General features: G+C 49.4%; 2 protein-coding genes across 2 annotated transcripts in view; both read right to left on the bottom strand.

Moving 5' to 3' along the window:
* BCL2L11 (BCL2 like 11) overlaps nt 1–22,134 on the bottom strand; it is a 161,683-nt gene that overhangs the window by 67,251 nt on the left and 72,298 nt on the right. The window lies entirely within an intron of this gene.
* Nucleotides 11,575–22,134, bottom strand: part of LOC142827533 (uncharacterized) — a 33,017-nt gene continuing 22,457 nt past the window's right edge. Inside the window, exons 2-3 of the mRNA XM_075923136.1 lie at nt 14,648–14,969; nt 11,575–14,105 (exon numbers count right to left, since the gene is read on the bottom strand). Coding sequence (XP_075779251.1) covers nt 13,504–14,105; nt 14,648–14,969 — 924 coding nt within the window. The 3' untranslated portion in view covers nt 11,575–13,503. The remainder of the gene's footprint in view (nt 14,106–14,647; nt 14,970–22,134) is intronic.

Below are 22,134 nucleotides of genomic sequence, written 5' to 3'. Positions count from 1 at the left end.
CCGAGAGAGCGGCTGACCGGAGTACTTCTGGGTTCCAGCTGATGCCCTATTGGGAGTTTTACTGTACTGTGCAGTACATTGTCTAATGTTGACGTTGATGACTCAGCATCAACAGAAAATTGACTTCGACACCACTGCTTGAAACGCAACCCCCACCTTTTCCATTATTTTCAATGGGAAAACTGACCCCGCATAACACGTTTTCACTTAACACGATCATTTTCTGAAACATATCTACCGTGTTAAATGAGGAATTACTGTATTCAGGACTTAGCTGGAGCAGGTGGAAGTGATGGTGTCATCTGGCTCCCTCCCTCAGCCCTGACCTAGCCAAGACATCTCTCAGGATTAGGATGACGAAGGTCCAGAATCCCAGGAGATGGCTGAGGTGACAGCCTTGATGGTGAATCTCTCTCACAGATTCATAGATTCTAAGGTCAGAATGGACTATTGTGACCATCTAATCAGACCTCCCGTATAATACAGGCCAGAGGAGTGCCCCAAAATCATTCCTATAGCAGAGCTTCTCTAAAAAGCACCATCTCCACTGGCAAATTATTCCAATGTTCAGTTACTCTCATAGTTAAATGCATGCCTTATTTCCAGCCCAAATTTATCTGGCTTCAACTTCCAGCCATTGGATCGTGTTCTTTCTTATTAAATATTTGTTCCCCGTGTAGGTAGAATCCTAGAACACTACAACTGGCAGGGACCTTGAGAGGTCCTCAAGTCCAGTCCCCTGCCCTCACGGCAGGACCCAGCACCGTCTAGACCATCCCTGACAGGTGTCTGTCCAACCTACTCTTAAATATCTCCAGGGATGGAAATTCCACAACCTCCCTGGGCAATTTATTCCAGTGTTTCAACACCGTGACAGGTAGGAAATTTTTCCTAATGTCCAACCTAAACCTCCCTTGCTGCAGTTAAGCTTCTTGTCCTATCCTCAGAGGCCAAAGAGAACAATTTTTCTCCCTCTTCCTTGTGACACCCTTTTAGGTACTTTAAAACTGCTCTCATGTCTCCATTCAGTCTTCTCTTTTCTAAAGTAAACAAGCCCAGTTCTTTCAGTCTTCCTTCATAGGTCATGTTCTCTAGACCTTTAATCATTTTTGTTGCTCTTCTCTGGACCTTCTCCAATTTGTCCACATCTTTCCTGAAATGTGGTGCCCAGAACTGGACACAAGAGTACAATTGAGGCCTAATGAGCGCAGAGTAGAGCGGAAGAATGACTTCTCGCGTCTTGCTTACAACACTCCTGTGAATGCATCCCAGAATTATGTTTGCGTTTTTCGCAACAGTATCACACTCTTTACTCATATTTAGCTTGTGGTCCACTATGACCCCTAAATACCTTTCTGCAGTACTCCTTCCTAGACAGTTGCTTCCTGTTCTGTATGTGTGAAACTGATTGTTCCTTCCTAAGTGGAGCCTTTGCATTTGTCCTTATTAAACTTCATCCTCTATACTGCGACCATTTCTCCAGTTTGTCCAGATCATTTTGAATTATGACCCTATCCTCCAAAGCACCCCTCCCAGCTTGGGATCATCTGCAAGCTTAATAAGCGTACTCTCTATGCCATCATCTAAATTGCTGATGAAGATATTGAACAGAACTGGTCCCAAAACAGCCCCCTGTGGAACCCCACTTACGTCCTTCCAGCATGACTGTGAACTGTTAATAACTACTCTCTGAGCATGGTTATCCAGCCAGTCATGCACCCACCTTACAGTAGCCCCATTTAGGTTGTATTTCCCTTATTGATTAGAAGGTCATGCAAGACTGTATCAAATGCCTTACTAAAGTCTAGGCCAGGGGTGGCCAACCAATTAAACAAAGAGAGCCTAAACACCAGAAGAGCCACACCAGAATTGTTGAGCAGAGGGGGGAGAAAAAGGGGGACACTGCCCCTTTAAAAACTTTTTGGCCACATCAGGCTCCCGCCAGGTACCACCATCTTACCGCCTCCATTTTGCTGTGCCAGATGACTCCCCTGCACCCAGTGAGCACAGGGAGCCGGGGACCGTTTGTAGGGGCGCATAGGGCAGCTTTGCAAGCTGTGAGGGAGGCTTCGCGAGCCGCACTTTTAGGGGTGAAGAGCTGCATGTGGCTTGCGAGGAGCTCTAGGTACACCATGTCCACCACTTCTCCCTTATCCACAGGACTCGTTAGCCTATTAAAGAAAGCTATCCGATTGGTTTGACATGATTTGTTCTTTACAAATCCATGCTGGCTGTGTTCCCTGGCACCTTATTATCTTTCAGATGTTTGCAGATGATTTCCTTAATTACTTGCTCCATTATCTTCCCTGGCACAGAAATTAAACTGACTGATCTGTAGTTTCCTGGGTTGTTCTTATTTCCCTTTTTATAGATGGGCCCTAGATTTGCCCTTCTCTAGTCTTCTGGTATCCCTCCCGACGCCCATGACTTCTCAAAGATGATAGCTAAAGTCTCAGATACCTCCCCTATAAGCTCCTTGAGTATTCTAGGATACATTTAATCAGGCCCTGGTAAATTGAAGAAATCCCACTTTTCTAAGTAATTTTTAACTTGTTTTTTTTTTAAATTTTAACTGTTAAACCTACCCCATTTCCACTAGCATTCACTATGTGAGGCATCCTGTCACCACCAATCTTCTTGACAAAAACTGAAACAAAGAAGTCATTAAGCACCTCTGCCATTTCGAAGTTTCCTGTTATTGTTTCTCCCTCTTCACTGAGCAATGGGCCTACCCTGTCCTTGGTCTTCCTCTTGCTTCTAATATATTTTCAGAATGTCTTCTTGTTATCCTTTATGTCTCTAGCTAGATTTAGCTTGTTTTGTGTCTTTGCTTTTTTAATCTTGCCCCTGCATGCCTGTGTTGCTTGTTTATATCCATCCTATGAAATTAGACCTAGTTCCACTTTTTATATAACTCCTTTTTTATTTTTTCAATCAGGAAAGATCTCCTGGGTAAGCCAAGGTGATCTTTTGACATACTGTCTATCTTTCCTACACAGCGAAATAGCTTGCTTTTGGATCCTTAATAATGTCCCTATGAAAAACTGCCAAATCCCTTCAGTTGTTTTTCCTCTTAGTCTTGTTTCCCATGGGATGTTACCTACCAGCTCTCTGAGTTTACTAAAATCTTCCTTCCTGAAATCCATTGTCTTTATTCTGCTGTTTCCCCTCTACTATTCCTTAGAATTATCTTTCAGATGTTTGCAGATGAATTCCTTAATTACTTGTTCCATTATCTCGATTTCATGATCACTTTCACCCAAGCTGCCTTCGACTTTCAAATTCTCAACTAGTTCCTCCTTATTTGTTAAAAATCAGATCTAGAACAGCTTCCCCCCAGTAGCTTCTCAAACTTCTGAAATAAAAAATTGTCTCTAATGCAGTCCAAGAACTTATTGGATAGTCTGTGCCCTGCTGTGTTAGTTTCCCAACAGATGTCTGGATTGTTGGAATCCCCCATCACCACCAAGTCCTGCACTTGGGATGATTTTGTTAGTTGTTTAAAAAAGCTTCATCCACCTCTTCTGCCTGGGCAGGTGTTCTGCAGTAGACTCATAGCATGACATCACCCTTGTTTTTTTACTCCTTTTAACGTAATGCAGAGACTCCCAACATGTCTGTCTCCTACGTCCATCTCCACCACAGTCCAAGTGTATACATTTTTAATATATAAGGCAACTCCTCCTCCCTGTTTTCCCTGCCTATCTTTCCTGAGCAAGCTGTACCCTTCTATACCAATATTCCAATTGTGCAATTTATTCCACCAAGTCTCTGTGATACCAATTATGCCACAGTTATGTTTATTTATTAGCACAGCTAATAAATAAGTTCTTCTTGCTTATTACTCATACTCCTTGCATTTGTATATAGGCATCTAAGATACTGATTTGATTTTGCCCCCCAGTTCTCCCTTTTCCTTTCTTTTTCTCTTATGTTATAGCCCATGCTCCCTCCCATTTCCAACCCATCTCCTAGGTCTCCATGTTCTTCACTTACCTGTGGGCTTTGGTCACCTGCCCCTGTCTAACTTAGTTTAAAGCTAGTCTTTACTAGGCTAGTCAGTCTGCATCCAAATACAGTCTTCCCCTTCCTCAAAAGGTGAACCCCATCCCTGCTTAGCAGTCCTTCTTCGAACAGCATCCCATGGTCGAGGAAACCAAAGCCCTCCTGGCGGCACCATCTTCGCAGCCAGGCATTCATCTCCAGGATGCACCTGTCTCTGCCTAGGCCCCTGCCTTTGACAGAAGGACCCAAGAGAATACCACCCATGCTCCAAACTCCTTCACACGTATGCCCAGAGCCCTGTAGTCACTCTTGATCTGCTTAGAGTCACACCTTGAAATATCATTATTGCCCACATGGATGAGTGAGTAGTCAGAGGGCTGGATAACCCTCGACAATGCCTCCGTAACATCTCAGATACAGGCCCCTGGCAGGCAGCACCTGCCGAGATGACATGTCAGGGCGACAGATGGGCGCCTCCATCCCTCTCAGAAGAGAGTCTCTGACCACCATTACACTACCCTACGTTTCCTCCTCGCAGTGGTGACTGCAGACCTCCCAGCCTTAGCGGTCCAAGGCTTCTCCTTTTCTGCTTTAGGGGGTAATTCCTTGTCTCTGGTATTGAGAGCAGTATAATGGTTCCCCAGTACCACGGTGGGAAGGCTAGGAGCAGGGTGGAGCACTGCCTGCTGCCAGAAGTGATCAGCTGCCAGTGTCCCCCTGAGCCATCTCCTCCTCCACTCCAAAGACTGTGTGTCAGCAGTCTTTTGTAATGGGACAGCTACCTCAGCCTGAGCTGTCTCCATGTGAATACTCTCCAGGAACTGCTAGTGGGTTCGGATGCTCCTCAGCCCAGCCACCTCCTTTTGTAGCTCTCCCACCTGCTTCCTGAGAGATTCCACCAACAGGCACCTTTCACTTGGATGGTCTCCCCAGCCCGGATCTCTGTAAGTGGGAGTTGCAAGCACAGTCCCTGCAAAACCTCACAAAGATCTGGGTAGAGGCATCCATGACTAGGCAGTCTGTCTGGCTACAGGCACAGGCGGAAGAGACGGAAGCAGGGCTGGCACAGGTATTGCGGGTCTTCCTGACCACATTAGGACTCCCTCTGTCAAGGTACTTACCGACTGTAATCAAGTCACCTCTTAACTGATTGCTTGAGTCTATCACTACAAGGCAGGTTTCTTGTGGCTCTTCTCTGACCCCTCTCCTGTTTATCAACATCCTTCCTGAATCGTGGATCTCAGACCTGGACACAGTACTCCAGAAGTGGTTCCAGTGCCAAATATAGAGATGCTACAGACAATCCGAGTATGCGGATGGGGGGGGGGGGGTCACAATCCTAGAACAGCTGAAGTGATGGCCCCTCCCATGCTATCAGTGGCTCTCCCCCTTCTGACAAGCAGCCCTCCCCTTGCTGGGAAAGCAGTGGCCCCTCCAACCAATTCCCAGCTGTTCCTCTGCTCATGCTCCTCTGTCTCTCTTTAATGGCGTAGCCCCCAGCTCAACTTCTCCGAAGGGAGGGGGTCCAGCAGCAGCATGTGACTGAACAATCTGGGGAGACATGTGGCCCTTCATCACCTCTTGTTTCTTCCTCTCAGGATCACGTTCATGCTTTTGACCACAGTGCAGAGGTGACAGTAAGGGAGCACGCCACAGTGCACAGCTCTGGCAAGAGCCGTCTGAGTGGCGTCAAAAGCCAGCAGGGAACTAGTGAAAGAGCTGGCAGGGACCCAAGTGGTGATAGGACAGTGCCCATAAGAAATGTAAGTTCCTTTCACCCCTGCCACAGTGTCGCATGGGGAGCTCCTGGTCAGCTCACTTCCCACCACAGCCATCACATCCTTTCCAGAGTCCTTGCTTCCCGGGATAGCTTCCCCCATTCTGTAAGGATGGACTATGGGCGCTGTTTCTGGAGGTATGCATCTATATTAAGCCGTATTGGTTATTTACAACCAGTTTACCAAGTGGTCTAGCTCGTTCTGACTTAATGACTCTTCACTATTTATCACTCCCCTGCTTTTTGTGTCATCTGCAAACTTTATCAGCAATTTTATGTGTTGTTCCATGTCATTGAAAAAACATGTTAAATATCATAGGGCCAAGAACCAATGCCTGTAGGACACCCCTAGAAACAGACCCACTTGATGATGATGCTTTGTTTACAGCTTCATTTTGAAACCTCTCAATTAGCCAGTTTTTAATCCTTTTAATATGTACCATGTTAATTGTATATGTTCTAGCTTTATGATCAAACTATCATGTGGTATTAAGTCAAATGCCTTACAGAAGATGATCCAATAAAAGATATTACCTCGTCAACCTTATTTCTCTTAGGCTTTGTTTATACTGCCAGTTGGATGACAAAGCTTTTGCTGTACACGGGTGCTTAACCCCTCCCTGCCCCCACCTCCTCGAAAGACAAAAGTTTTGCCATGGCAAGTGGCAGGGTAAACAGCTCATAGCCGGCAGGAATGCTCTCCTGTCAACAACACAATGGAAATATTTTTTGGCAAAAGTGCCAACAAACAGCATTTACAGTCCAACTTTTAGTGATAAGGCCATGTTGACACAGTTGTGTCTCTAAAAGCTGTGTAGTGTAAATAAACCCCAAGTCTATTACTTCAGCATTATTTTTTTACCAACTGAATTGTCATTTTATTGTGAAAAGATATCAAATTAGTGTGACAGGATCTATTTTCGATAAGCCCAATTTGACTTGCATTAATTCTATTAACCTCCTTAAATTCTTTATTAACTGAGTCCCATATCAGATAATCCAATATCTTGCTTGGGATCAACATCCGGCTGATAGGCGTGGGGCTTCCCATTTATCCTTTTGTAAGAATGGCACAATATTAGCTTTCTTTTGATCTCCTGCCACTTCTCACTGCTGCAAGACTTACTGAAAAACCAGCGTTAACAGGCCAGCCCTTCAGACAGCTCTTTTACAATTCTTGGACTTAGGGTATCCGAACCTGCTCATTTAAAAATGTCTAATTTTAGTAACTTCTGTTTAACATCCTCCAGAGACACTAGTGGAATGGAAAGAAGTATTATCATCATTTTTTATCCCAAATACAGAAAAAAAAATATTTTGGACACATCTAGTTTTTCTGCATTGTTATTGATAGTAGTGAATCAGCACTGAACCAGAACTATCCTCAGAATTCTTTTTGTTTTAAATATAGTTTAAAAACTTCTTATTGTTCTTCGGTTTGCTGGCCACAGATTTCTCTTTGTTTCCCTTGGCTTCCCTTATCAATTTTTATGATTCCTAACTTCTGATTTATATGCATTACTATCAACTTCCCCTTTCTTCCATCTGTTGTATTTTTTAAATTTATTTACAGACGTCTTCACTTCTGCTCAAACAAGATCCTTTTTTTTTTTTTTTTTTTTTTTTTTTTTTAAACTAGCCCTGCCTACTTCCTTAATTGTGGATGTGTGCTTTTGGGGCATCCAGTGAGGTGTTCTTAAATGATTCCCAATTATCACTCACATTTTTTCTGATTAAATTCTTCCTTGCTGCTTGGTGTGGTTTCTAGCCCAACTATGCTTTTGAAATGGCATGACTTTGACTCCAGTTTGACCCTGACCATGACCCCGACTCTAGTCTGGGCTTTGACCATTAGGTCAGACTGTCCACCATCATAGTGGATATTACCTTCACTTTCCTCTGCATCTTGTTGGGAATGGTTCCAGGCTCTTAAGAGGAATTCTTGGAGTTCCTTTAGGGGCACTTTTGCTTAGTTTATAACTCTGCATTATCGCTGCTCAAAAATGTCCACAAACCTGTTTTTTAGTGAAGAATTGGGTTTGTGACAACACGACATTTTGATTTTTTCATCAAATAACAAAATGTCTACATTCTGACATATTTGGATTCAGATACACCACTGCTGTGCCTCCTGTGATTTATAGTTCGGGTTCATCATCCTTCATCTTCTCCCGGAGCTAGGCTCCCAAGCCAGACTACATGTCCTTTCCTTCCAGGAGGGGAACCCATGCTGCCTAGTGGCAGATACAGTCCAGCTGGGGACCCCAGGCTACAAAGGAGATTAGGAGTGTGAGGCTTCCGAACCAGCATTCCCATGCGGCATTGCAGCAACATTTCTCAATAGAAATACTTGGGTTTTAACTGAAATCCTTCAGTTTTTGATTTTCTGGACAAAAAGTTAAACTTTTTTCCACAGAAAACTTTTTTTCCTGTTTTCATTGAAATTTTGCACATTAAAAAAGCCCATTTTCTGACCTGCCTCCAATCCATGGGTATAGGTGCACCAGCAGCACTTGGTTTTGTGGCACTTCTGAAATCTGTGTCTGGGTCCCATCAAAGGTTCCCTGCCTCAGGAAGATGCTGCACTACCCTGAGCCCAAAAGCCCCACTGTGGTGTAGGGGAAGGAGGGGCCATTTGCAACTCCAAGAAGTCTCAAAGCTTCCCACTGGAAAAACTCCATAAGCAGTGCTTGCTGGGCTTGAGCAGCTAATTCAGGCTGCACAGAGAGCAGATAAGGGTCTGCTGCAGATGAAAACACTGCAGCGTCACATGTCATTGCACAGGGCAAAGTCACATGACAAATTTTAAAACATGTCACCAAACAACACATCTGGCCTCATGGCTTGACAGTTACCATGATGTGTGGTTTCAGCAGCCCAGTCTTGGCCAGTATGACTTTTTTACAGTACAATCATGCAGTGGTGGACAAGAAAGATTTCTAACGTGCAAGGGCCAATTGTAGATAGCTTATCGACCAACCTTTGACTCCATCCCAGTAAGGAAAAGCATGTGTGAGAAAGGGGCTTGCCTACTAACTTGCATTGAGCAAATTAGCAATAAACTGCACATTTTGCAGCCAAAGATGTGCTTTCATGGGATATCATTATGTTTGGACTGTGCTGGGATTCTTACTACATCCTGGCAACATCTGTGGTCCGGCAGGATTTTAGTGAGCCGCATGTCCACTTATCAAGGGTGTGGCCAAGTTTCTCGTGGTCCCATAAAGTTTGTTTACAGCCACCAGTTCTGGCTCTCGGTGTCCTGTGTGGTTAGTTAGCTCTAATTTATCCCTAAATGTCTTCTAAGAGCCCAGCAAGCAGCGGAAGTGCTGGTGATGCTGCTAGACAATAATGAACTTCCATGATTCGGCAAATTCTCTGGTTCGGCACCAGTCAGGTCCCAAGTTCCCGCTAATCTGCGCAACTGCTCAGCTATTTTCTGAGGCCCACTAAGAGGTTCAAAGCTCCCGCGCAGGCAGGGAGATCAGCTGACTGGTGGCGGGGGAGGGGAGAAATCTGTAAGCAGCAGCTAAACAGAGCTGCCAGATGCTGGACTGAATTGCTCCCAGATCAGATCAGTAGGCAAGATAAGCAGGGAATAAGTGGCTGGGGGGAAGGCGCTTAGCTTCTTTGTCATTCGCAGTGTTTTTGGCCTGAGACGTCTGCTGTGTGGCGTCTATCACAAGGGAGTTGGGCTGAGTGTGTGTAAATAAAAAGTCCATACCCTTCTGGCTTATTAAGTACTTTTTGTCCGACCTCTTATTGGTTGGCAAGGACGTAGCTGGGGTCTGCCAGATGTCATCGGCAATCTCTAAAATGGCTTCATCAAAGGGGAATGCCAGTTTCGATTTCTGGGACGGTTTCAGGTTCTTCAACAACTGATGCTGCTTTTGTTGCACGTCCGTCGTCTGGATCTCTTGGGATTGGGCAACCCTCTTGAAAAGCTCCTGGAACTGTTTTTGGTCTTCCGTGGGAGACAAGTCCCCAGGAACCACCGCGTCATCTGGTGATGAAGAAGAGTGATGAGCCGGCGAATCCGGGCTCTGATGCTCCTGGTGAGGAGTGCGGTCATCCTCCTGATAGATGGATGCGGTGTCCTCCACAGGAGCCAGTGGAGCAGCAGAAGGTGAAGACTGTAGTGGTACATGCGGAGATAGGGTCCGGCTGGATTGCGGTGAACGCGAGCATGGACGTTGTCTATCGAGAGAAGGGTGGTCATAATAACATCGCTCATACTGATGCCTGTGGTATGGACTCGGGGAACGTCTGGAAGAGTACCTTCTGAGCGTGTCATGTTGGCGAGGACATTCCAGGGGTTTTGGGGACCCTGGTGAAAAGGATCTCCTGGAATAGTGAAAGAGAGATCAAGAGTAGTGCTCTCGGTAATACCGTCTTGGCGGTGAGTGGTGGGATGATCGGTAGTAATGGTTTCCGGCCGATGCATAATGATAATGGTGATGATGAGCGTGGTGACGACCTCCAGCATAAGACGAGGCAGGTGACATCAGTCCGGGTGAAAACATGACTCGGTCCGGTGTCAAAGATGGTGTCCGGACTCGTGCAGACTTGTGTTGTACTTTTGTCAGCACTGAGGAGTTGAGAGAAGGCAACAATGCAGAGCATAGGGGACTGAGGGACAAAGAAGCAACCTCCACAGCCTGGCTGCTTATTGGCTGACCCAGTGCCACTGGCTGCAGGACAAGTGTTGGTAATGCTGGTGCCGAGGGCTCTGTACCGAAAGCTCCCTCCTGTGATGCTGATCCCAGTGCCGCTGACTCCGGCACCTGGGAGGATGCAGCAGCAACAGCTGGGGAAGACCCTGGCACCTCTGCTGTTGCGGCCGTGGTCATCCGTGCATGCACGGGAAAAGCCGGTGCCAGGTTGTCCGCTGCCGGCCTCAGAGTGGCCGTTTGAGCCATTGCCGACACCGACTCTTCTCGTGAGTCCTCAGCCGGTGCCGAGATAGGGTCCTTGTGATGGACTTGGGTAGGGACTGAGGAACTTCGGCCCTTGCCTGTCTTGTCAGAAGGATACCTTGGCGAACAGCCAGAGGTTCCTGGTCTGTCCCCGCTGCTCACTCTGCCCGCCATGCCATGGGGGCTCTCCTGAGCCATCGGATTCTTAAGCTCCCCAGTGGGGAGCGAGTCCGACATCTCCGGAGCCTGGAGGGCTTTATTGAAGAGGAGAACTCTGAGTCTGAGTTCTCGATCCCTCCTGGCGCGCGCCGTTAATTTAGTGCAGAGGTTGCATTTCAGCGGGACATGTCCATCCCCGCGACATTTTATGCAGCGAGAGTGTCCATCTGATGCCGGCATGGCATCTTGGCACTCGGTGCACTTTTTAAACCCAGGTGATCCTGGCATCGTTAATGCGACCTGAGGTTTGACAGAACAAGCACAGGAAAAATTTTTTTTTTAAAGAACTGACCGGGAATTACTACTACACTAACAACTACGCTAACACTAACAACTTTTGACAAAAAACAGAAGAACAAGCTAAACTAACTAATCTCCCTCACTCCTCAGACAGGAGGGGGAGCATAAGCTAACTCCATCTGCAACCGCAGAGGGTTGAAAGGAAACTGACTAACTGGACCGTGCTCAGCTGAGAGGCGTGAAGCAGCAGTCACGCATGCGTGGTCCGGTGGGGGGGGGGGGGGGGCTACTGCTACTGAAAATCCTCTGGTTTGCGGTGCCGGAATGAGCCCAGCACCTCGAGTGGAGCACCCTCGGGGACACTACTCGACAAAGAATGATTCTTTTAACAGATTTTTTTTGGAGTGTTGCAGATATTTAAAACTCTGAACTTAATGATTTTTTAAAATTCTGTGTTACCAATTAATACATAGTAAATTGTATTGCATTAAGGCCAGATCTTTGCTATGTGGTAGAGTTCTGGGTCTGATGAGTCAGAAGTAGCAAGTACTAGCTGTGATGCTAGTTTTATAGGATGAAACCTTATTTCAATCATAGAATCATAAGGCTGGAAGAGACCTCAGGTGGTCATCGAGTCCAGCCCCCTGCCCAAAGAAGGATCAATACTAACTAAATTATTCCACCCAGGACTTTGTCAAGCCGGGACTTGAAAACCTCTAGGGATGGAGATTGCACCTCCTCCCTAGGGAATCCATTCCAGTGCTTCTCCACCCTCCTACTGAAATAGTTTTTCCTAATATCCAACCTCGACCTCCCCCACTGCAACTTGAGCCCATTGCTCCTTGTTCTGCCACCTGCCCCCACTGAGAACAGCCTCTCTCCATCCTCTTAGCAATCTTCAATTACCTGCATGGAGGTTCCAATCAAATCCCCCTTCACTCTTCTCTTCTGCAGACTAAACAAGCCCAAATCCCTCAGCCTCTCCTCGTAGGTCAAGTGCTCCAGCCACCTCATCATTTTGGTTGCCCTCCGCTGGACCTTCTCCAGTGCATCCACACCCTTTCTATAATAGGGGCCCAGAATTGAATGTAATACTCCATATGCGACCTCATCAGTGCCGAATAAAGGGGCATAATCACTTCCTTAGATCTGCTGGCAATGCTCCTCCTAATGCACCCTATGTGAAGGCGCGTTGGGGTTTCCCCATCTCCTGCACCTCCGTAGTGGCACGAACAGACTCCACCAGCCAGCAGAATAGAGGGAGTTTCTTGCTTCTCCAGGATACAGCACAGCACAGATGTAATCTGGTTACAGGGCAGGCCTGGGATGTCTCAGCCCCCCTTGAGATGGGGGAGCCTGGGCCCCTAAATCCCAGCCTGTTGCCTAGGCTGCTTCCTCCATGATACCAGCCAGAAACCTAACTCCCTTCCAGCCCTGTCCCCAGCCAGGGCTCCACTCCCCTTCTTCCCATTGTTCTGCTCCCTGGGAGATAACTGGTCAGACAGGTTCGAAGCCCCCTTGCATAATGACTCATCCCCTGCCCTGCTGGGCCGTGCTGCAGCCAGCAGCCAGTGGAGGTCACTCTCAACCCACTGCCCAGCATAGCAACCAGCAAGGTACCCCCACTACGTCACACCCTACTATGCCATTAGCCTTCTTGGCTACAAGGGCACACTGTTGACTCATATCCAGCTTTTCATCCACTGTTATCTTCAGGTCCTTTTCTGCTGAATTGGGCTGCCAGTCAGTCCCCAGACTGTGAGGGTATGTCTACACTACAGTGCTAATTCGAACTAACTTAGTTCAAATTAGTTAATTCGAACTAAGCTAATTCGAACTAATGCATCCAGACTTAAAAACTAGTTCGAATTAGTTTTTTGCTAATTCGAACTAGCATGTCTACACTGAGTGGACCCTGAACCGAGGTTAAGGATGGCCGAAAGCCGTGCCGGCAGGGCATCAGGTTAGGACTTAGAGCGTGGAGCTGCTGCCTCAGGCTAGCTGAGGGCTGTGCTTAAAGGGACCCGACCCCCACCCTGGACAGACAGTTCTCAGGGGTGCCCCGCTTGCAAAGCAGCTGGAGTGCCCTGAGTGCCCACACTCGGCACATCACAACACTCGGCCATCAGCCCGGCTGCACTTGCCGCAGGCTGCCATCTGGGGGGGGGGGGTCAATCGAGGGGCTTCAGGAGAGCTTCCACCCCGAGGAGCCCGCAGAGCCAGCCCAGTCCTCCCCATTGGGGGCTCGTACCCCATTCCTCCCTCACCTCCTTCCACTTACCCTTCCCTAGTCCCCCTTCCTGATGTACAAAATAAAGGACACGTGTTCAAAAATAGAAACTCTCTTTATTTCACAAAACTGGGGGGGGGGGGGAATAAAACTGTGGGGAGACGGGGGAGAGGAGGCGGGAAAGGGCAGGAGAGAGTGTGGGAGAGGGGAGGGGGAAAACTGGGAGGAGGGAGCTGGAAGGGGGAGGCAAGGGAAAGGAGGGGGAGGAAACTCAGGGATTGGGGTGGGGATCTAGCCGGGCCAACTGCCTCCCAGCACGGCGAGGGAGGGGGCCTTGGCGTCCCCGGGGGGATGGGGTGGAGGGTGCGGAGGTTGAGGTGGGGGGTGTGGACATTGAGGAAGAGAGTGTGGGGGTTGAGGAGGAAAAGGTGGGAGGGGGGGCAGGAGTAGGAGGAGGGACAGAAGTTGGGGGGACAGCAGGTGCAGGACCAGCACAGGGCCTGCAGGTTTGAGTTCAGCCCTCGGACCTCAGCCAGCTGCTCCTGGCAGAGCTGGAGGTCTGCCCGCATCCAGGCCTTCACAGTGCGGTGCAGGGCTCGCAAGGACCTCAGGTGCTCGTCCCAGTACTCCTGCTCTGTGGTGGTGGTCCGGAGCAGGCCATGGGTGCGGGAGCATGTCCCGGCCGGGGTGGTGCGCCCTGCACGAGCAGCTGGTGCAGCTGTAGAGAAAGACGAGAAGTGGTCAGTTCTCCCTGGGGATGCAGCGGATGATGTCCAGCCCCGTTCCTTTCCCCCCCCCCCCCCCCCCCCACGACGTGAGGGCGACCATGCCCTGCACCGTCAGAGCCGCTGTGCTTGTACAGAGGCCATGGTCAGGATGTCTGGCTCTCCCCAGGACTGGGAGCTGCCCCAAGACCGCACCCATGTCCCTGTGCCATGTATAGTGTGGCTGGGGTGGCGGGGGGGGGGGGGGAGAGATGTCCCCTGTCTCCGTGTAGAGGGGACATGTGAAGGGAAAGCATCCTGCTGGGTCCCGCCCCGGGGTCAGGAGCATGTCAGGTCTCTTCACACATGCATGTGCCTATTGGGCCATGGCCCCTGGATGTCACGCAGCTGGAGCCACCTGCCCAAGGGTGGCATGACACGTGCTCGCACGTGCACAGGTGTCTGCATGATCCGTGGAAGGCATGGCCCACGCGCGCAGTCTCTGGTCTCCCTCCCGCCTCCCCCCTCCCCGAACTACTTAATTTGAACTACTTACCCGGTACGGTCTCCCTGGACGACCCTGCCGACTCCAGTGCTGGAACTCCTTGTGGTGGCCCCTCCGGTGTGCCCGGGTCAGGGCCCTCCGGTCCCGGCTCGCTGTCCCCCAGGCTGGCACGGACCGCCCCGCCCCCCAAGAGTCGGTCGAGGGCGGGGAAGTAGGGGCAGGTGGCAGCCCCTGCTGCGGCGCCGCCCCTGGTGGCCCTGGCGTACGCCTGCCGCAGCTGCTTTACTTTCAGGTGCACCTGCTCCTGGGTGGCCTGTGTCCCTTTCGGGCCATGGCAGCCGCTATGCAGCCGTAGACAGCCGCGTTCCTCCTCCTAGTGCGGAGATCATGGACATTGGGGGCCTGCCCCCAAACCTCAATGAGGTCCATGACCTCCGCACTACTCCAGGAGGGTGCGCTGGCTGGCCCCTGGGTGCTGGGGGACTGGGCAGGGGACGGATCGCTGGCACTGGCTCCCTGGCTCATCCTGGGGCCACTGGTTCGGGGCACAGACTGCTGGCAGGGCTGGCTGTGTCAAGTGCTGTCTGGCCACAGTCTACCCCTTTAAGGGCCCGGGGCTGGGGGAAAGGAGAGGAGTTTTCCTGGTTGTGCCCAGAGTGGCCACCAGGGGAACCTGGGAAGGGCTAGCCTCCCACTAGTTCGAATTAAGTGGCTACACAGCCCTTAATTCGAACTAGTTAATTCGAAGTAGGCGTTAGTCCTCGTAGAACGAGGTTTACCTAGTTCGAATTAAGCGCTCCTCTAGTTCAAATTAAATTCGAACTAGTGGATCGCGTGTGTAGCGCCTATCAAAGTTAATTTGAACTAACGGCTGTTAGTTTGAATTAACTTTGTAGTGTAGACATACCCTAACAGTGCTAGTGATTCTTCCATCTCAAGTGCAGTACTCAGATTTTTTTTAACCCAATCCTCCAATTTGTCTAGGTCACTCTGGACTCTATCCCTGCCCTCCAGCGTATCCACCTCTCCTCCTAGCATAGTGTCATCCACAAACTTGCTGAGGGTGCAATCCATCCCCTTATCCAGGTCATTAATAAAGATGTTGAACAAAACCATCCCTAGAACCAACTGTTGGGGCACTCCACTTGAAACTGACCGCCAACCAGACATCTAGTCATTGATCACGATCCATTGTGTCTGATAATCTAGCCAGCTTTCTGTCCACCTTACTGCCTATTTATCCAATTCATACTCCCTTAACTTGTTGGCCAAAATTATGTGGGAGACTGTATCAAAAGTGTTGCTAAAGTCAAGATATATCATGTCCACTGCCTTCCCCACATCTACAGAGCCAATTATCTTGTCATAGAAGCTAATTAGATTGGTCAGGCATGACTTGCCCTTGGTGAATCCATGTTGACTATTCCTGATCACTTTCCCCTCTTCCAAGTGCCTCAAAATGGATTCCTTGAGAATCCCCTCCATGATTTGTCTGGGGACTGAGGTGAGACTGACTGGTCAGTAGTTCCCTGGATTGCCCTTCTTCCTTCCTTCCTTCTTCTTCTTTTTTTTTTTTTTTTTGCAAGCTCTTTGAAACATGCATCTGTCTACAAACCCCTGAAGCCAGGTGTTAATTTATTCTGGGGCTTCTATTCTTCCTCAAGTGGAAGAAGGCTAATTCCCTACCTTTGTACAGCGCCTTTGTAGTCACCATGGGTATGTCTACACTACCCTCCTAATTCGAACTAGGAGGGTAATGTAGGCATACCGTACTTGCAAATGAAGCCCGGGATTTGAATTTCCCGGGCTTCATTTGCATGAAGCCGGCCGGCGCCATTTTTAAATGCCTGCAGTTCGAACCCCGTGCCGCGCGGCTACACGCGGCACGGAGTAGCTTTTTCGGATTAGGCTTCCTAATCCGAACTAGCTGTACTCCTCATTCCATGAGGGTTCGAACTGCCGGCATTTAAAAATGGTGCCGGCCGGCTTCATGCAAATGAAGCCCGGGAAATTCAAATCCCGGGCTTCATTTGCAAGTGCGGTATGCCTACATTACCCTCCTAGTTCGAATTAGGAGGGTAGTGCAGACATACCCTAAGGGTACCTCACAGCAACTAAACCAGGAATGGGCAAAAGGACCACTGCAGGCCAGATCTGGCCTGCCAAGCACCGCAGAGGCCCTGCTGCTCCCCCATTCCCAGGCCAATTAAGGCCTGGAGGCAGGAGATCGCGTGAAGTTTCCTCCTGCCCTTCCAAGAGCATGTGGTGTTTTGAAGTGCCGGGCACTGTTCGCAGGGCAGGGGGGGAAAGCGGAGGCTTTGCACATTCCCCCACCACCAGGCCAATCAGGGGGTGGGGGTGGGGGAACTGAGTGAAGCTTCGTTCGCCCTGCCCCGGCTCTGTGAGGAGCCCGTGGCACTTCAAAGTGCCACATCCTCCTTGAAGGGAGGGAGGCTTCCCGCACTCTCCCGCCCCCAGGCCCTAATTGGCCTGGGGCTGGGGGAGTGTGCCAAGCCTCTTTCAGGGCATGGGGTGCCTAATGGGAAGAAGGGGCAAAGGTGATCCCCCACCCCCAGGCCAATCATGGACTCGGGGTGAGGTAGCCCAGCCCCTTCCAGGATGGCCTGGGGCTACTTCAAAAAATTTTGAAGTGGCCCCCGGGCAAAAATTATTGCCCACCCCTGAACTAGACACAGGAGTCTTCTTTTAATATCTTCAGGGGGTAGCCAAATTAGTCTGTATAGGATAAACATAAAAAACAACAAATAGTCTGGTAGCACTTTAAAGACTAACAAACCATGTGGATGGTATCGTGAGCTTTATTCATTTAACTGCACATCCAGGAATGTGATCTATGCCATCAAACGCCAGCAATGCCCCACTGCAATATATATTGGACAAACTGGACAGTCCCTACGGGAAAGAATTAATGGACACAAATCAGATATCCGTAAAGGGAACATACAAAAACCTGTTGGGGAACACTTCAATCTGCCTGGGCATTCGTTAACAGAACCTCAATATTGGTGTTGCACATAAGAAATTTCAACCTACCCAAAAGAAAATTCAACCCACCCAAGGATAAAAAATGTTAGAGGGAACACTGTCAGGTGCCGAGGGTGTCGGTCTAGAAAGGTTCAACCTGTATTATTATTGTTTGGGTCATGGTAATTTCTAAAGAACCTTATTCCAGTGTGTCAGATGCTGTTCAAACACATAACAGAGACAGTCCCTGCCCCAAACATCTGGCATTTTATGTCTGCTGATTTAGCTGACTGAGAGGCGAAAGGAAATTAGTCCTGTACTATAAGGACATTAATTTTAATTGATCAGAAAAATGTTTCACATAGCTTCACTGGTAATATGCTTAATTTGCATGTAAGCGAACATGTGCATAATACATGAGCATTTATAACTCAAGTGAAGCTTCTGATATACACACGTTGGGGACCAGGAGCCTTGGCTAGCCCCTATATCTGCTAGAAAACCAAGACGCTCTCAGAGAAGTTTAAATAAAACTCAGATCTCTTGAGAATTCAATAAATTCCCTGCTAGTACTTGACACCCACTTTCCTGTCATACTCAAGCTCTAAAGGCAGAAGTTGTGCTCATTAACCAAAACCCTCCTACTCATTGATGACAGGCTTATCTCTGCAGAGTGTACACATTCACAGATGATAAATGTGCTTTCTTGCTGCAAATGTAATTCTACCCTAACAGCCATGTCAGTGATAGGTCCCATAAGGAGTCATGTCATTTAGTAACATGCCTTAATTAACACAATTTAGTTCTCTGAAGCGGGGCTACCCTCCACTGCCGGCAAGTCCTCTTCCAAAGTAACTTAAGGAGAATTATTCTTCTCATTTTTGCTTAGCACCACAGTGCCCGGGAGCCCACATCCCAGATCAGGATGCCATGTTGCTAGGTGTTGAATAACTACAGAAGATGGTCCCTGCTCCAAAAGAGCTTACACTCTACTTGTAAAATATCTTACTTAAAAACGGTTCTTAGTCTTCTCCCTTTTGTTCCAGAGCATCTTTGAAGACTGGGGAGCAGGACAGCATCCCCGTTCATTCCCCTCCATGACTTGTTCCTCCATTAAGCCCAACCTGGCCAAGGGTCTGCATATGATGTCCCATCACCTAAATGGCTGCCCGCAGGTTGGACTGACCTTGGGAGTATTTCCATTATTTTCTTTGGCATTTGATCATCTGCTTGCATTCGGCAGCGCCCCCACCATTGTAGTCATTTTGATTGTAAATGTGTACCCTGAGTTCACTTCCTACTCTCCTTCTAACTTCTTCCTTTGTCTTAAAACTTCACACCTTCTGAAGAACTCTTATCTCGATAGCCTCTACTCATCCGACGTCTGATTGGCCACTGTCAGCAGACAACATACTGCATTAGATGGACCTTTGGTCTGACCCAGTATGGCCATTCTTATGTCTGCTTCCAGGCCGTAGAGTAATACAGTTAGTACATTGGTTTGATACATTTTCACTTTGGTGCCAAACAGAATGTTTTTATTAGTCCCTAATTTTGCCAATTTCTGTGCAGCATTTGGGGCTAAAGCACATAGCCTTTTAAACTCATGCTTGATGGAATTGTTGGCGCTGATCAAGCTTCCTAGATATAAATGAGACTCTACTAGTTCTATGACTTCACTTCTGTGGTATTTTAACACTTTATCTATTGTCCTGTTTCCAACATGCACCCACTTTATCTTCTTGGCATTTATTATAAGTCCTGATGAACTACACCACATTTCAAAAGCAGCAAAGAGCATGATCATTAATTTAAACATGTCTGCCAATGGTATGATGTCATCTGCATAAGCTAAAGAGCTTAACTCAGGATTGCCCAGTGTCACATCCTCTGGCTTAGCTAATGTTCTTAACGCCCCATGTAAGAACACAATGAGCAGCGATGGTTATTCTGTGCCCCCTTGTCATATACCCAACTTTTCTCTGGAACCAGTTGCTTAATTATCCACCCATTCTTACAGCACTACAGGAGTCTCCATTTTTACAATGACAATTCTCTTATGTGGAATGCCATATCATGTTGCTGTTTTCTATGACGCTTCCCTCCAAACCAAAGAAACAAGCTTTCTCTCAGATAAGAGGGAAGGAATCCTCATTTTCCATCTCCCTGCCCCGGTGCATGTAAGCAAACAGGCAGGAATGAACAGCAGAAAGCCTTTCTGCCCAAGCTAACAGGGAGGGAGAAGCAGAAAGAGAAGTGATTTTGGCACCCATCACTTCAGGGATGAAAGGCGTCGGAGCTCTTGAGCTTGCAGAACGTTGGATCTTTCGACCAAGAGGGGGCTGAAGTCTCTGGGAACTGAATTTAGGTGGGAAACCTGCTTAAGCAAAGACTTCAATGTGCAGAGATTAAGTTTTAGTCTTAAAAGCATGTTTTTACTCCTGTTTGCCTGTCACCCTTTGTATCTTCATTCCTGACACGTGGTATCACTCTACCTTGTCCTTTCATTAAGGAAACTTATTTTACTTTTACTACAAACCAGTGCTGTGCTGTGCCTGAAATCAGGGTGTGTGTCCGACCTCGGGGAGATGAATGAGCTGCAGTATGTTGTCTCTTTAAGAGGGTAATGAATGTGATCACTTTGGTGAGCGTTCTCTGAGAAGGCTGGATACTGCAGTTTGGGGGAAATTCAGGACCGGGCAGGTGCTGGGGTCACCGTGCAAAAAGTAAGTAGGTGGTGGAAGCCGGGGTGTTACCTGCATGAGCGGCTGCTGGCATCAGTGTGGGAGCCTGTCACGGGGTGCTCTACCTGGGCCCCCTATAGGGCCATGTGGATCAGCTTAGCCTCCATGAGTTATCCCCGGCTAAAGTCCTTCTAGTCCAGGCATTCGGGATAGTGTGAGCCTGTAGCACCCATGTTGGTGGGGCAAAAATATGGCCCAGCGGCCGAGTCTGTAGCGCCCCCTGTGTGGGGTAAATATGGCCCAGCGGCCGAGTCTGTAGCGCCCCCTGTGTGGGGTAAATATGGCCCAGCGGCCGAGTCTGTAGCGCCCCTTGTCTGGGGTAAATATGGCCCAGCGGCCGAGTCTGTAGCGCCCCTTGTCTGGGGTAAATATGGCCCAGCGGCCGAGTCTGTAGCGCCCCTTGTCTGGGGTAAATATGGCCCAGCGGCCGAGTCTGTAGCGCCCCCTGTGTGGGGTAAATATGGCCCAGCGGCTGAGTCTGTAGCGCCCCTTGTCTGGGGTAAATATGGCCCAGCGGCCGAGTCTGTAGTGCCCCCTGTGTGGGGTAAATATGGCCCAGCGGCCGAGTCTGTAGCGCCCCCTGTGTGGGGTAAATATGGCCCAGCGGCTGAGTCTGTAGCGCCCCTTGTCTGGGGTAAATATGGCCCAGCGGCTGAGTCTGTAGCGCCCCTTGTCTGGGGTAAATATGGCCCAGCGGCCGAGTCTGTAGCGCCCCCTGTGTGGGGTAAATATGGCCCAGCGGCTGAGTCTGTAACGCCCCCTGTGTGGGGTAAATATGGCCCAGCGGCTGAGTCTGTAGCGCCCCTTGTCTGGGGTAAATATTGCCCAGCGGCTGAGTCTGTAGCTCCCCTTGTCTGGGGTAAATATGGCCCAGCGGCCGAGTCTGTAGCGCCCCCTGTGTGGGGTAAATATGGCCCAGCGGCTGAGTCTGTAACGCCCCCTGTGTGGGGTAAATATGGCCCAGCGGCTGAGTCTGTAGCGCCCCTTGTCTGGGGTAAATATGGCCCAGCGGCTGAGTCTGTAGTGCCCCCTGTGTGGGGTAAATATGGCCCAGCGGCTGAGTCTATGGTTCACAAGAATGGCTCTCTTCTGGGGTGCAAGGAAGGAGGGGTAAGGAGGCCTGGGCCCTCCCTCTGCACTGGGCCTCAGCCCAGGGCCCCATTGGCAGTAGGGGGACCCCAAAGCACGCTGAGCCCGCCAGGATTCCTCCTGATCCCCGCCCTGGGCTACTTCCTACCCCTGTCTGCTAGCCGGCGGCGTCCCCACAGGGGCTGGCGAATGCTACGGCGTCAGCAGCTGCGGCTGGCGCGGCGGTGGCTAGTGCAGTGGTGGTGGCTGGTGAGGCAGCTCGAGCTCCGGCTGGTCAGCGGGGGCAGTTGCTCCCGTACTCTGGCAGGAGCTCCTTCCCCTCCGGTGATCAGCTCCAACTGAGCAGCTCTTGTGGCCTTTATACTGCCTTTGCAGTTGGAGCATGCCCAGCAGGGCTGCAGGGGAGGGGCCTTCTCAGCCCAGCAAGCCTGGTTAATCCTTCCACGACCAGTGCAGGGTTGGTACACCCTGTCACAGAGCCCCAGAAGTGGCCTCCAAAACCTGTCATTGGTCTGGGCTGTACCACAAGCATTGCACCAGTGCGTGCTGGTGTCCGCTTGGGCTCTTTCCAATCGTATCCACGCCAGCCTTCTCGCAGGGAGCCTTCAGGGGAGCCCTTAGAGTGCTCTTGGGTCCTGCCGGCTGTTGCTCTGGGCAAGGCATGGAGTAACCCCTCCTCTTGCCAACAGAACCAGCAGGTGAGTCTCATTGGGTTGCCTC

The sequence above is a fragment of the Pelodiscus sinensis genome, chromosome 3 (assembly GCF_049634645.1).
Source record: "Pelodiscus sinensis isolate JC-2024 chromosome 3, ASM4963464v1, whole genome shotgun sequence".
Taxonomy (NCBI): domain Eukaryota; kingdom Metazoa; phylum Chordata; order Testudines; family Trionychidae; genus Pelodiscus; species Pelodiscus sinensis.
This window is presented reverse-complemented; position numbering and strand designations above follow the sequence as displayed.